The 16,272-nt window shown below is 34.4% G+C and overlaps 1 protein-coding gene across 2 annotated transcripts; it reads left to right on the forward strand.

Annotated features, from left to right (window-relative positions):
- The first annotated feature begins 2,002 nt into the window (after window positions 1–2,002).
- LOC143911058 (uncharacterized) lies at window positions 2,003–12,867 on the forward strand. Of its 2 annotated transcripts, none has more exons than XM_077429780.1 (13): window positions 2,003–2,559; window positions 3,170–3,317; window positions 3,398–3,612; window positions 3,696–3,959; window positions 4,045–4,191; window positions 4,277–4,444; window positions 4,579–6,258; window positions 6,328–6,405; window positions 6,489–6,581; window positions 6,657–6,769; window positions 9,448–9,557; window positions 11,004–11,139; window positions 11,220–12,867. In XM_077429780.1, the coding sequence occupies exons 1-13, from the start codon at window positions 2,218–2,220 to the stop codon at window positions 12,418–12,420; spliced, it is 4,695 nt and encodes a 1,564-aa protein (XP_077285906.1). In that variant the 5' UTR covers window positions 2,003–2,217; the 3' UTR covers window positions 12,421–12,867. The 2 variants fall into 2 exon arrangements, with proteins under 2 accessions (XP_077285906.1, XP_077285905.1); XM_077429779.1 differs by having other exon boundaries at window positions 2,096–2,559; window positions 4,277–4,453.
- The last annotated feature ends 3,405 nt before the right edge of the window (window positions 12,868–16,272 follow it).

Below are 16,272 nucleotides of genomic sequence, written 5' to 3' on the forward strand. Positions count from 1 at the left end.
TAAAAGCGATTTAGTTTTAGAAACTTTCATTAAATTATAATCTAAGCTATTTTTTTTTACCCGTAATCGATTTTACAGACAAGCGTACAGGCGTTGTCTCAATGAAATATCGAAAACGATATTGGAAATATTGCTTAAAATCAAATTTCACCTTTTTATTTTTTAATTTAAGAAATAATCGTCCACAACTTCATGGTTACGCCATATTTTTTCATAGACAAATGCCTGAAGACAATACATGTACAATAAAGATCGTTCCAACGAGCCCCAATTGATACTTTACCCGAAAAAAATGTACGGATTTGTAATAAAATTAATTTCATGCTCATTCATAATAGGTTTGAGTTGAGATATACGACTTTTACCTAATAATGAGATGGTAGAGAGTGTGAGCGACAGCATCCGCAGCATGGCGGGCCGATCGATACCCGCGCGCGCCGTCTTCCCTTTCTCAACTCAGCACCACGTGCGCTCCTGAGGACTTGTCTCTATCGCGAGGCGGCACATTTCCGCCAAATATTCCGATGATCATTAAAATGTCTAGTCGAGGAAAAGAACTTGATAATTTTCCCGGGAAATCAGAGGATTTTCCGGAGCGGACGACCGTGCGCGCGCGACCGTGGTGCGCCCTGTCGGCACACACCCATCCCTCGCAAGCCTACACACCTATAAATGTACATTCGTAAATATGTATATGTATATATTCGCAAAAGCCTGTTCTTTTGTTCGGCGATATTGCTTCACGAAGGACATTCGTCACTGATGACACACTTTTTTCTTCTTACATTCATATACATACATACATATATAGATTATTGAAGCGTAATTTTAACTTAAAATAGCATATTTCAAGAATTGCATTCCGTGTTCGTATGCATATCATTACTCTACATGTGAAAATGAAATACAAAAGAAAAGACAAAGAAAAATTAAATACGCCCCCACTATTAAGAGAGCTGGACACCAGCGCCTTGTCCATACAAACGTATTAGACTTCTCCCTTCCTCAATTATGGCACTAGAGAAATTATTTTTTAATATGCTATCGATATCCACCATTGGGTTGCATATATCGTTTTATTTTTTTTTGATTAGTTATTTTTTATAGGAGCTAGGAGCCACCAACCATCAATAAAATCGCCTCTTTTTTACACCCACGAAAAAAGTCCAGCTTGCTTATTTAACGGTCGATTTAAAAATAAATACGCGCATAGTTGCACAGAAAATATCTTTTTCATACCGATGATGAATTTTTTTAAAAGTTGGTCCAGTTTTGGAGGAGAAAATATGAGAATACGAAACCTCGATTTTGTCGATTTAAAATACGTGTTATCTGGTCGAAAAGAAAATGTCACATTCACTCAATATAATATATATATATATATATATATATATATATATATATATATATATATATATATATATATATATATATATATATATATATATATATATATATATATATATATATATATATATATATATATATATATATGTATATATATATTGTCGCATTCACTCAATGGTAAACGGACTACTAGTCATATGTGAACCGGTCACAGGACAACCGGTCGCTCTAGATCGGTCACACGTGATCACCCGTCACACTAAAACTGATCACGAGAAAACTGGTCACACCCTAAAACTGTTCACGAGAAAACTGGTCACACCCTAAAATCGGTCACGAGAAAACTGGTTAACCGATTTTAGGGTGTGGCCAATTTTCTCGTGACCAGTTTTAGTGTGACGGGTGATCACGTGTGACCGATCTACAGCGACCGGTTGTCCTGTGCCCAGTTCACATTTGACTAGTAATCACCGAACCTCACTCAATATATACATTCACTCAATATATATATATCGAAGAAAGGAACGGCAACAAAATTGAGGTTTCGGGTGTACAGGCCTCTTAAGTGTAAAGTAAAAAAATACTTATGCTTAAGGTGATTTAAAAATGAATTGAAATTTATGGAGTGCAACATCGACGGGCATTTTTGCTAAAAAAAAGGGAAAGCAAAGTGACAGCGCCAATGCGACGTACCAATGCGATATGCATTGCGCTTATGCACGAGGTAACGCGCATGGCCGTAATGCATGCACTTTGCGGCTTCCATTTGACAAGTGAGGAGAAGTGACGCTTGTCAAGTGCGATCGAAAGAGTCGAGACGAAGACGCAGGGCCACGGCTGAAGTGGTGGGGTTGCCGCGGGAAGTGGGACATGGGATACGGCCCGGACCCACCCCCGCCGCCCGCCACGAACGCCTTCGCCCCCAACCCCGCCCCCGCGCGCGCCCTCGCCCTCGCCCCCCTCGCCGCAGACATGCCGGCGGGCCACCTGCCCCTGTCCCTGTCCCTGCCTCTCTCCCACAACCCTCACCACCACCCCCACCCCCAATCCCAACCCCAGTCGATGCTGCTTCTCCAGCACCAGCACCAGCACCAGCTCCAACAGCATCACCAGCACCACCACCATCATCACATACACAAGAACAACGACTACTTCACTTTCGAGTACGACATCAACGAGGCGACCGTGGCAGCTAGGAATCTCCTCACCAAGGTCACGTTCGTTTTGCACCCTTTCTACACATGTATACGCTGTCAATGTATTATGTAAAAATTCTAAAAACCTACTATAGTAATGAGGTAATTAAAACCTATCAAAAATTGTATCACACTTTTTCACAAGCAGTTTTCCCAGTGAAATGTTCATGTCAAAATTAACATTTTCTAATTCAAGGTCAAGTTTTTATTTTACTGCGAATGTTTTTTTTATTAATATTAAACTGGTAAAAAGGCTGATTCGCTATGTATATTTATTCACAAATGTCCATAGTGATGTAATCAGATTAAAGGATATATTGAGTGTATATCTTCAAATACTGTTTTTGGATCATTTGAATAACTGCAAATTGACACATTTCAAGTCTACGTATTTCCTACCAGAGACGATATTCGACAACATGTCAATGACTTGTGTGTGCATATACATAGATTGCTCAATATATTGTATGTCGTCAAAGTGTGTATTTTTTGGAATACATTCAAGAAATTTATCTAAATTTAGATTATTTGCCATAATTTTGAAAATAGACACAGTACATCGTACTACAAATGCTTGCGCCAATTTGTCACACCGTAGAGATTGATTTATCGTTTTACTTTTTCAGGGGTTAATACAAGATGAAATTAGCCAGTGCTCAGGCGCTGCGATATCTACACGTGGTCGATACATGCCAAAAAATGATCACTCTAAAACCCCAAACGACAGACCTTTGTATTTATTCATTCAAGGACCTACAAAACAAAGTGTAGAAGGTAATATATATTTCATATCTTTGGTTACCTTATTGTATTGAATAATAAAATGTAATAATATTGTACGTTTATTATTTTAGCTGCAATAAATAAAATAGACGAATACATAAGAACAGATGTCGGAGGTCCCATATGTCGGTCTGGTTTTAATAGATCAAATAATGACTCCTTACAATCAGAAAATAAGCCTCCAATTTTGACTATCAGTTCAAACATGACTCAAGTGGAAAAATTGTTTATCGGCTTGGACAATTTGCCCACGTCGTTTGATTTAAGAGGAAAAATCATCGGGCAGGTAATAATTTACATTTTATTTCTTGTATAATAATCGTAATCTAATTTTATTTGAATTTTTAATTTAAATGTTAACTTTTTTAGGCTGGGTCAAATCTTAACTACATTCGTAGTGAGACTGGTGCTGCAGTAACGTTAAGGGGACGAGGATCGCAATTTATTGATTCGCAATTGGGTCATGAAGCACTGGAGCCTATGCACTTATTTATCGAACACACTAGGTCGGATGGATTAGTTGCCGCTCGACAATTAGCTGTTAATTTAATAGAGACGTTGGTCTTAGAATTGCAACAAGCCATGCCTGACAATCAACAACAACAACAACAGGCCAACATGTCATCTGGACAAGTATATTTATTACATTATCAAAAAATACTTACTGAAAATTATTACTGAAATCATTTTTCTCACGATAAATTATGTTTTATGTCAGCAAATTATGAATCTTCCTCCTCGAATCATTGGCCTGCCACCCTTATCAGTGCCTCCGCCCCAACAACAGTTTAATCCAGTGCCAACAGTGCAGCAACCGCAAAATATAGAACAACCTATGCTTATAAATAGTAATCCGTCCGATTCGGTAAAATTTATTAACTATTAATAAGATAATTTAATTACTGAAATAACTTCTTGAATACAAACTTGAAACAATCATCATCTAATAGGTACAAGGGCAGCTACAACATATGAGAAATCAACAGATACAACATGTTCAACAAATGAATCAACAACAACAGCAAGTTATATTACAACAACCTCCTCCATTAGCTCGAGCACCGATTGTGAGCATACCACCACCGGGAATTCACATACCACAACATCCAGGACCGATGGTAAATAATGTATGCTTTACTGGGCGAATCCTTAAATATCCTAATTATACATATAGCTAATTTTTATTATACATACATACATATGTCGGTGTATGAATCACGTATTTATATATTTCATTTTTTTTTTCTTTTAGGTTCCACCTCCTCAGATTGTTCAATTATCTGCACCACCACCGACAGCTGCAAGTACTGGAAATGTTTTAGTGGTCGCTCCGCCACCAACTCAGTCTTTGTACCTGCCGCCGGATATGGGCGCTTCTTCATCCATTGGAACGTTTTCTTTTCTGCAAGGTGGAGTGCTTTATCATCAGGCGCCCCCCATTCAGACTCAAGCACAAATTGGCGATGGTCTCCACATAATATCTGCACCCTCTCAAGCTACCGTTGAAAATGTCAATATATCGATGAATTCTCATTCGCAACCACCTCCTCAAATGATAATTACCCAAGTACAAATAGAACCAAATAATCAAATCGTTACGCAAGGTGGAGGAGAACAAATCACTCACACATTTCAACAACCGGCAGTGTCGCAGCAGCAGAAAACACAATTTCATCTGATTGGTCACATGCAGGGAGCCATCAGTCAGGACCAAACTACAATGCAACAACAGTCTCAATCGATTATTCAACAGACTAGAGAAATCCAAAATGTTGACAATTTTTCGCACTTCAGCATCAGCAGTCAAACGTCTACGCCGACATCTTTAGTATTCACTCTACCGTATCATATGACAGTGTCGGCGAATACTTCATGCACTACGACTATACCGATGTCACAGTCTCAAATACATCACATAACTGGTCCTCCGAGTCAAAATATTCAAATTCACCAATCAGAGCAAGAGCACATATTGAAACAATTACCGCGTCAAATTATGCACACTGGATTTTTACCTCCTCAACAGAGGCAAGCTAGGAACGATCATGGTACGATTAGCGTTCAAATACCGAGCAATCAAATTCAAACAAGTCAACCTCCGAATGCTCAGACTACTTTAGAGCATATAATTTTCACTCAACCTCCGAATACTCAAGCTATTATTAATCAAATTCCGCACGTTCCTCCTAGCCAACTTATCACCACCCAAATGCCTCCAACAAATACATTTCTGACTAATCAACATATGCAAAATCCCCTCATGGGAAACCAATCTAATTCTGTTATGGTTCCACAACAAGATCTCAATCAATTAGCTAATATATCTCAACAAATGAGTCAACTGCCTCCCATTCCGCCAAATCAACTCCAACAAAGCCAATTATCTATGACTGCAATTACGCCAAACCAGCTCCCGCCTACTCAGATGCCTCCGACTCACTTACCTCCCAATCAAATCTTAAATCAAGATCAACACAATCAACAACAGATAAATATGCAGCAATCTTTACAACCACAAATTCAAAGACAACAGCAAAATCATCATCAGTTCAATCAGATGTTTGACCACTCTGCGGTGCGGCAAGAATCTAGGATGCAGGACATTCAAGGACGAAATAGGGCAAGTCAAGTCGGTAGAGTTAGGAAACTATCTAGAAATAATAGGCAAGGTTCATATCCATGGAACAAAAATGATATAGATAAATCAAGTCCGAATTGGGGAAAAAGAGATGTTGAAAGAAATTTTGACTATGATAGAAAACATGATGAATACTCGAGCGATAGTCGTTTACGCTATCAACAAACGAGTAACAATCAAGACAACGATAGAGGACAATACGAAAATGAAAAAAGTAATACTAATGTAAATATGCCTGCTGGTAATCAAAGATATCAACAATATGACAATGATAATAAATCGCACGATTCTTCTGTGAGTATTTTGTGTATTTTTTACATTATTGCTTTCAAAAATTGTATTATAATACTATTAAATTTGCAGCAAAATTCTTGGAATCGTGACAAATCAGACAGTGACGATACAACATCTGATTCTGGTAGAAAAAGAAAATATGAAGAAGTAAATTTTCTTATTTGTATTTGAAAGATTGAGCGTTGTATTTATTTGAAAGTTTGGTATTATAAAATGTAATTGATTTCTAGGGATCGAAGTGGAACAGATCTGAAGATTTAGATAGTCAAACAACTGAAAACGAGTCTGATAATACGGGAACAAAAAGGAGATTTGATAAAGACGTAAGAATTTAAAAAAAAATTGTTTTAAATAACTATTTCCTATGAAATGAACATTTTTTTGTTGTTGTTCTTCAGGTAAGTTGGAGCAGTAGATCTGAAACCCAAAAATCCTCGTCGGCTTTAGATTCTTCTACTACAGTACACAAAAGTAGATTTGAACCTGAAGATTCAAATAAAATTGATTCTGGGTATGTACCTTATGAAACGATACTACTGTCATTAATTTTTAAGTTATCAATAAATTGAAAACACGACAAACTGTTTTGATAACAGATTATATGAAAGGTATGTCATATTTTCTTTCACATAAAAAAATTTGGTGGAGATTGTAAATATAATTGAATTACATTTGCCCGTTTATAACCATGGATTTTTAATTTATCTGTTTATAATACATATATGCGTAAGTATCTGTAGATAAAGTATTATTTTCGTGGACATTTTCACTGCCCAGTCAACATATCCTCGAATCAAGAACGATTTGTTGCACCGTTCATAAAGCATTCACACATAACGTCTCTGGTTGCTGGTATGTTAGATGTGAATGCGCCCATAGATATTATAATAAATAATCTTTGTCACATCTGCAAACTTTTAGCGTCTAGATCAGTGGTTCTCAGGCGAAATTTTACCGTGGCCGCACAGGTGATAATAGTGGTCCCATGGAAATGTCTGGTGGCCGCACCAAATTTAATCAAATAAATTAAAGTTACAAAAAAAGTGGATCAATTTATTCATAAAATAAAAGAAATTTTAACATTTTGGTATCTATTTAATAATAATGCAAATGGAAATTGCTCAATACTCCTTTCTTCCAATGCAAGCCGCGTTGCTGCTTCTAAGTTTGCGTCTGTCAGCTGGTTTCTAATTTTTTTTTTAATAAAGTGCATTACACTGAATGATCTTTCGCAATATACGGTAGTGGGAAAAATAGACAATATTAATAAAGCAATTGTTGCCAAATCTTTATTGTCAACGTATATTTCCGACCAAAATTTTTGAACCGAAATATTATTAAAATGGTTATTAAGTACTTGATCATGACTAATTTCTAATAATGCATATTTTACGTTAGCCCAGTTAATTAATCTCAATACTGAAAATAATTTTTATCTATTTTGTAGTACTATGAAATTTTCATTTGTCATCATAATAAAAGGGGAAGATACAAAAGAAACAGTTTTAAAAATATTCAATTCTTCAAACCTTTTATCAAGTTCCAGATTCAGAGATTTTAAGTTTTAATTTTAATTTTAAAGTTGTGTCTGTCATCTTATCTATGAAATCACTAACAGAAGATAAAATTGAAAAATTGTCATTTTCAACATCTGTCACAAGGCTTTTCGCTATAATTTTAGTTTGTCAATGATGAGCATGGTTTCTATTGTTGTAAAGTTACTTTTTTTGTAGTTTTTAAAATATATTTAATTTTTTTAAATATTAGTATTATTTACTATTAAGTAGCTGGTGGCCGCAGTAAAATTCACTAGTGGCCGCACTTGAGAACCACTGGTCTAGATATGTACATAAAGATCTATTCATATTAGCCATAGCAAGTGTGGAAAGTATTCTTTGGTACATTCTATATGAATCCGTGAATGCGCATGCGCCAATGAAATATATGAATGTTTCCATATAGAATGTACCGAAGATAACTTTCCATACTTGCTAGTTACATCCAGTTGACGGTAAGTGCTGTGCTAGTATGAATAGTCTTACGAATTATTCTTCAACGTTAAAAATAATGGTAGATTTTTTATCCGAAATATCTCGATGACCACATGTAAAGATAAAAGGTAAATCTGTCTTGATATATTAAATAAACAAGATTTAGAATAACTGTCTGAAAATTGTTCCTCTAAAAAGTTGATAAGTCACATGCTTATGCCAGTTTTTAAAATCAGATAGGTGTGTTTCTATACATAGATGTCATTTTTTTTACAGCAATTTGAAATATGGGTATAATTCCTATGGTACATTTAAGACACTAAAATATAATATTTATGTGTATATATGTTTTTTTTGTGTATTTTAATTCTTATATGTATATTTTTTGTTAGGTCGGCTATTATTTCAGCGTCGAATGACACCTTATCAATATACAACTGATTTTCTTTCAGCTGTATAATATTGATGCCTTCATATTTTTGAACATCTTTCGTTACTATTAATATTACTTAGCTTAAAATTCTTATTCTTTTTTAGCATTCGTTTTTTGTATCAAAATTTTGTTTGCATCGCCAGCATACATATTATCAACAAAAGTACAAATTTATTTTCATTCACTAACATTTATGTCACTAACTTTCTTTAAAATGACCATTTTTTTATATTATTTAATTTTTATTAAACACATGCTTCTTTTGAAATGAATTCGCCAGTATGTGCAGAGCTTTTTTCTTCACAAAAGTTTATTTATATTATCAATAATCAAGAGATGCATCAACCAGCACAATTCTACAAATTTAATTATATGTACATATGTATACATGGTGTTGTACTAAAATCAACAAATTTTTAAATTTAGAATAATTTAGTAACTCAAATATTAGGTAATTAACCAAATTGGCTATTTCTTGTCAATACTGGCTGATTCAAGCAGTTTAAAAAAAAGACAGTTGCCCAGAGACTTTTCGTATCACAACATTAAAGAAAGACCAAATACACAAAAACCATATTTATTCTATTATAACTACTGAGGACTCTTTTTTTTTTTTTTTTTTTTTTTTGTTGAGCGTTTGGTGAGTATATTAATTTGTTCTTTTTCCCTAGGCCAGCTGTATTTTTGCGTAATGCGAATGCCAGTCACCCGTAGACGATTTTAATGCTGATGCTCTGTGTAAACATGTTTTCACTCCTTTCTCAGATCCCAGCAAAAGCAGAATACCGGCCGAACGTCTAGCGCCAAGACTTTTGGGCCGAACGATCCGACAAAGCCTGACAAGGAGACTGCCAGTAAATGGTCCGATCAGTCAGGTATTGTGTTTATTCACGGCACAATGACAATGTTCATTTTCTATTGCAGACATGTTGAATTTGCCATTTTAAATTCGCTATAAAAATTATACGATGACGGGCTGATTTAGTCTGCTGATGAGGCCATGTAATTTCGGCAGTATCTTACGCCTACCATTTGTTTCGATTATCAGACTTCTTTTTTTTTTTTTGTTTATTGATGATAATCTGTATTAATTGAATTTCTCATTTTCAGGATGTTTTACACTGTGTTTGAATCAATGGTGGAAAATCTATTTATAAATAGTTGATAATCGACAAAATTGGTCAGACATAGTTAACCATTAAAAATTTCGTCGCATACACTTTTAATGTTTAATTAAAAAGTCATATAAGAAGTTAATTTTTCTGCTTGATAAAATGGAATTGAAACGTCAACGAAAATTAACGCAACATGAATTTATTTTTAAACAAGCAGCTTTTCAACAAGAACACATTCATTTTATCAAAAATACATTAAAAAATCACATTCATAATTTATGATATAAATATTTCGTAGATGTATTTCGAAAATAAAATATTTTGACGGTTTGGAAATTAAACTTAATATATATGTATATTTAACACAATTCTGCACAAAATTTTAACAGCGTTGACGTAATGTTTGGCACAAATTAAATTATAATATGCTCCAAATATTTATTTTCCAAATACTTCATACAACTGAATGACGAGAATGAACGAATTGAATGTATTTTATTACATATATAAATCATTTTAATTTTGAAAATCCTGTCACAGTACATTCAAAACATGCCACCAAACAGATACCCACCATTAAAGAACAGAAAAATTACACCCACAGAGTAAAACATATAGATTTTATATAACTAACATGTATAGTTAAGTATTTTATGGTTTAGATGAACAATATTTTTCATTTGATTGAGTGCTAATTTACTTGCGAACGTTGTAAAATTACAATAGACAAATTTTTCAGGTATTAAAAATGCTTTTAATTTTTTTCCATCAATCTAACCTTTTTATTGTTTTAACTATTTAAAAACACGATTTAGTGTAGGATTTCCAATGTATGAAATAAGATTACATAAATGTGCGCGATTATGGAAAGAATCAATTGGAAGCGGTAATTTTTGTAGAAAAGATACAATGTCAAAAAGTTACTGATTAAAATGTATATTCTAAACTTTAGATTTTTAGCAAAATTAAATATAAATAATGCGAAGTTATTTATTACTGTTATATAAGTAACTTTTTTTATTGTCCCTTTTGCATTAATATTCTTCTTGAGTCTGAAAGGGATAATGACAGTAATGCAAATTATAATTTTGTGATTGTGATTTCTTTTTGTAATGTAATAAACATAGTTATTTCTGACCAATGAATAGTTTTATCTTTAATTTTATTTTTTCTACCATTCTTAATTTAAAACTATTCAATACACAGGTGAAATATCAAGAGCTGGTGACAGTATGGAAAAGCATTTATTTGACGATGATAATCCAGGTCTTACGGATACTTCAAATAAAAACGAACAAGGCTCTCTTCAGCCTCAAAGCGATCTGGAAAAACACATCGACCAGTAAGTCCACTGTATATGTATATGTATATCAATTATTCAATGAAACATGACACATTTTATTATAATCGAAACATTTTTAGATCATCGGCTGCTATGACAGACCGAGTTCGTAACCAAATCAATCAATTGAACCAAAAGCAAGTTACTTCTTGGTGCGAACAAAGGTCAGATTTCAAAGGAAATCTCCAATATGCTGTTGCCGGACAATATCCCGGATCTAATAATATGAACGATGGTGAAAAGCAATACAATCCCAACATTCAACCGGGGTACATGAACAACGTCCAAGTATTCCAAAGTGGCATACCGTATCTTTTACCTCCGCCTCCGCCACCTCCCCCACACACTCAACAACAGCAACAGCAGCAGCAGCATAATATTCAATTCAATTTGAACCAGTGCAGCAACAGTGGCCATATAACTACAGCCCCTCCGAGTATAGCCATGGCTAGTATTCCGCAATCGATGAGTCAGAACATGTCGTTGAGCCAAAGCATACCACCGAATATCGTATCGTCAATGTCGTCTCATCTAGTACCAAACGTCCCACCGAACATGAACCAGAACGTGCCTTTCGACATCAGTCAAAACATGATTGGAAATATGTCACAGACGAACACCAATCAGAATATTATGTCACAGAACGTGCAAAACATGCCGCCGAACAGCATGCATATACAGAACGCGTCATCGATGGGACAAATCTTACCGTCGTCTATGGCGCAAAGCGTCGTCTCCAACATCGGACAAAACCTTCCACCGAACATGATTCAAACGTACATGCCTCAAAGCATGCCGAGCAACGTGCCGCAGACAGTCACGCAGCACATGGGCCAGAGCATGCCGAACATGATGGGCCAATCCATAACATCGAGCGCCAATCAGAACATCGCACAAAACATGCCTCCGTTCAATCAGAACATCCCACCTAATATGTCGTCGATGATCGGGACGAACACGACGAACGTCACGCACACAATACCGATGATTATGTCGAACAACTTGGGGCAGAACGTCTCCATGATGCAATCAGTAGTAGGACAGTTGCCTTTGAACGTGGGGCCATCCATGGTGCCCCCGCCGCCGAGCATGTGCCTCCATGGAACGGTACCCCAAAGCTTGCCGAACATGATACCTCCTCCCACCATGCCGCCTAACATGGCTAATAACCGGCCACAGATGAGCACCCAGCAGAGCATGTCGGCTGTGCCGCCTCCCCCGCCTCCGCCCAGTGTGCACACCATAACATCCCAGCCTCCGTATCCTTACTGGATGGGTTGATTGAAACAGAGACTTCTTCAAACAGTGCCTGCATTGAAATGTTTGTTGTTAAATTTGTATGTACAAATATAATAGTGATGCGTGTTGTTGCGCTCGATTATGTAAGTGATATGAAATTGTGGATCTGATTTCAGAGACTTACTTGCCTTTCATATAAGTAATATTTTATTGATTTTGTTAGCTGTCGTGTTTTAATTTATACGTAATTATTACGAATTGTACATTTAATATGGAGTATTGTGGAGTAGATTGACAATATATTGATGATTATTTATAGACGTTATTGAGCTTGAAAGTTTCTATGTGTAATATGAATTCTATATTTATTTCCGTCTGCTATTTAATTATTGTTTCTCTATGAATTTGTTTTTATGCAATTGCAATCTTTGAGAACTATCTGTATATAAATGTTCTTGAATTATAAATAGCATAAGTTTATTTTGTTTAATTGCGTTGTTTTATTTTCACCTTCATTTCAGTTTATACAAGATGTGTATATCTTCAATAACTCCAACTAAAATTGTACTGATCTGCAGAAAGTCTTCTAGCATTATATCCAGCTTCATAAGGATAAAGCCAGTATTTTAATCAATTTCGGTATGTATATAAATCAGTTTTCAGCCATTATTTTATTACAAAATGGTCAAGTATTATTAAATGTCAGTATTAATAACAAATGGACAGTAAAAAAATCCAATGCCTGTTGGATGGAGCTATTTATCAAGTCCATACCAATCAAAAAGTAATACTGGCCATTCTTCAAAATAAATGATACAACTTAACATTAGTACTGACCTTTTATCATTTATACTGACCACTTGTATACTGACCTTTCATATTTAAATACTGGCAAAATTAGACTAAAGTACTTACCAGTAAAATACAAGCCCCTTTTAATTCCGTCAAAATTACTTGCACACATTTAGTTCGGTACATCTGATGATCAGAATGATTGTAATTATTTAAGATATATTATGATACTCGGAACCTTTGTCGTTGAACGTGTCTGGATGGCATTACAGTTCGTATTTTTTTTTTGCTTAATGGTGTAAGTAAAGAAATCGTTCAATCCAACAAAAAATTTCATTCATAATTGAACAATTAACCAACACAAGCAAATTTACTATCCTCATAGTGTACATATGACCCTGTCCAAATTTTCATTCCGGCTCGTTCATGAACATACTAGTTTTTTCATAAACGATCCAATCGGGCAAGTTAGTGTACACAACAACAAAAAAAATTGACAAACGAGCTAGTTTGTTCATGCACAAAGTGTTAGGCATAACTTTAAGCATTCTCAATAGTTGTACCATCCTCTATTTTGCAATATTCAAAAAAAAATTGCGGAAACGGTAATTATAGCAACGTTGTAATGTGCTTTCCATAGGATTTCCCTTTTAAATACTTGACGTTTTGACATCTCGAAAGATTTCGACAGCTAAAAGTTCCATGCGACATCTGGTGAGTCTATTCGAAGATAGCTTTTGACTGTCAGCACTCAAACTAAAACCAACAGTTTTTGTATGAACAAACTACATAGTATGTTCATGAACGAACCGGAGTGAACACTTGGACTGTAGCATATATGTATATTTAATACTGTATTAAAATAAATATATAAAAACTCAATAAGATGTGAATTCTGGTACCTTTTTCTATATCTACAAAATCGCATAAAAAACTGACGAACTTGAAGAAATGGACATACTTCAATTTTTTACTGTTTTTTTTTTATTATAAAATAAGGGATTGTAAAAAAGCTTTTGAAGTGCAGACACAAAGGCTTTTTATAACATGTACATATGTATATATCAAGTGATACATGGCACGTGTTTTATTTTAGATAATTTTGTACATGCAAAACAAACACTAGCATGCCTAGTCTGTGCCGTCGCGATCTTTGCCAAAACTCACCACCTGGAGTGTTTTCGGTATCGGTATTTGGTACATCTAGAGTATTTTATCGTCGTATTAACATAGGTTTGAAAGCGGTAACCATATATGAAGAAATGTAAGAGAAACTCGTCAAAATAATAAGATTTTACGAACAATGAACGAAGACACGCCTATCACAGCTAGAGTCTAGCTAGGCGTGCCATGCCGTACTTTTGAGCGTGCTCTTACCATTAGCGTTTATATCCATGAGGTGAAGCTACATATATACATATGTAGATAGGTATGTATGTAGATCTAACTTTATAATATGCAGCATTTTATTTTGGAAACGCAATTAACATGGTTCTATGTATTCCTTCGTTGTAGGTATGATATCCAAAGTTTTTAGACGATAAAGAATTTTGGTAATAGGAGAGATAAGACAGTGTGGAGTATAGACAAATGGGAATAAAAATAAAATACATTATTCTTATATGAGCGTAAATTTTTAATATAATATCAACATTCACATAGAGAGGAGGTAATACTAAGCATAAAATTTTATAGGGTTACAAAAATATTTGATGAATATCGAATGTCTTTATAACTAAGCAAGGCACGTCAGTATATCAATATTATGTATAACTGAATTTGCTTCCGCCGATATAGACAATATATACCCTCTTTGTTTCTTTAAGTACAAAAATAAAATGATAATCACACGTTGCTCTCGCAGACTGCCCACACGGCAAAACTAACACAGAAAATTAATACTTTTTACATTCGTTATACACAATACGTATGGAGACGTACGTACGAGCATTCTCCGAATCTCTAAACTATGACAAATCAACCTCATAAATCTTGACATATTGAAATACTGAGTGAACATTGATAATTATTTTTGGCGTACACACACGTCGTTTACGTATTCGAATATCCATTTTGGCACTAGCAACGTAAACGATGATGACAAAAATCTCGTACAATTTAAAATAGTTTTCAGATTATTGTCTTGTACGCGTGTCATCATCGTACACGACTGAAGATTCACTCGGGGAAGGGGAAAATACCTAAACATTATAATCGATATACATGTGATTATTCAATTCGTGTAATTTTTAATATATATATATATATATATATATATATATATATATATATATATATATATGTACATATGTATAGTATAATAAATATATATAGGTATACATTGAAATACATACATACATACTGAGATTCATATAATTAATACATATGTATATTAAAAAATATGGCCGCACACCACGAAAGCAAAGTGTACACATTAAAAGACTGAGAATTTGCATACTTTCGTAAGTTAAAAATATGCTAGATCTGTTTACCCCGACTGTAATTAGTGTTTATTCTTTGGCTCAGACGTGTGTACGACCAGAAGTGATAAGAGTACATTAGTATGTTAAATATTTATTATGATATGCATAACTTTATTACTCTGCAGACTTTTGGCAGATTATTAAGCTCGTTAAAGTAATGCACGCATCGATAAGCTTTCCAACATCTCGTCCATTATCACGCCGTCAATTTTAATGCAAATTAGACGAAAGCAACTGAAGCATGGAAGACAACAATTCGTCTACTAAATTTATTCAAATGTATTCATTACGAGACTGCTAAACTTTTTTACATCATTTTTTTCCTCCGTTACCTTGCCACATTGACTGACGTTTATAATTTACAATTTGTATAAACGGATAAATATTCGAAAAGATTTGGGATTGAAACATCAATAAAATAAAAACAAATTACATTCTACTACAAAAATAAACATAAAACATAGCAAGAGAGCGTCATCTTGTTTGAGTTTATATTGTACATTTCTAAATTAAAGTTTGAATAGTAACTTGTATAGAATATCAAAAATAATATATCAGAGTTGAAATATCCGAGTACATACATAGTCTACATATTCTGATAAAATACATCAAACATTTA

Source organism: Arctopsyche grandis, chromosome 4, assembly GCF_051622035.1.
Source record: "Arctopsyche grandis isolate Sample6627 chromosome 4, ASM5162203v2, whole genome shotgun sequence".
NCBI classification, from domain to species: Eukaryota; Metazoa; Arthropoda; class Insecta; order Trichoptera; family Hydropsychidae; genus Arctopsyche; species Arctopsyche grandis.

Coding starts and splice junctions, on each gene's coding strand:
- LOC143911058 (XM_077429779.1), top strand. CDS start 2,218: ATGGGATACGGCCCGGACCCACCCCCGCCGCCCGCCACGAACGCCTTC. Junction 2,560..3,169: donor CTAGGAATCTCCTCACCAAG/GTCACGTTCGTT, acceptor TTACTTTTTCAG/GGGTTAATACAAGATGAAAT. Junction 6,259..6,327: donor ATAAATCGCACGATTCTTCT/GTGAGTATTTTG, acceptor TTAAATTTGCAG/CAAAATTCTTGGAATCGTGA.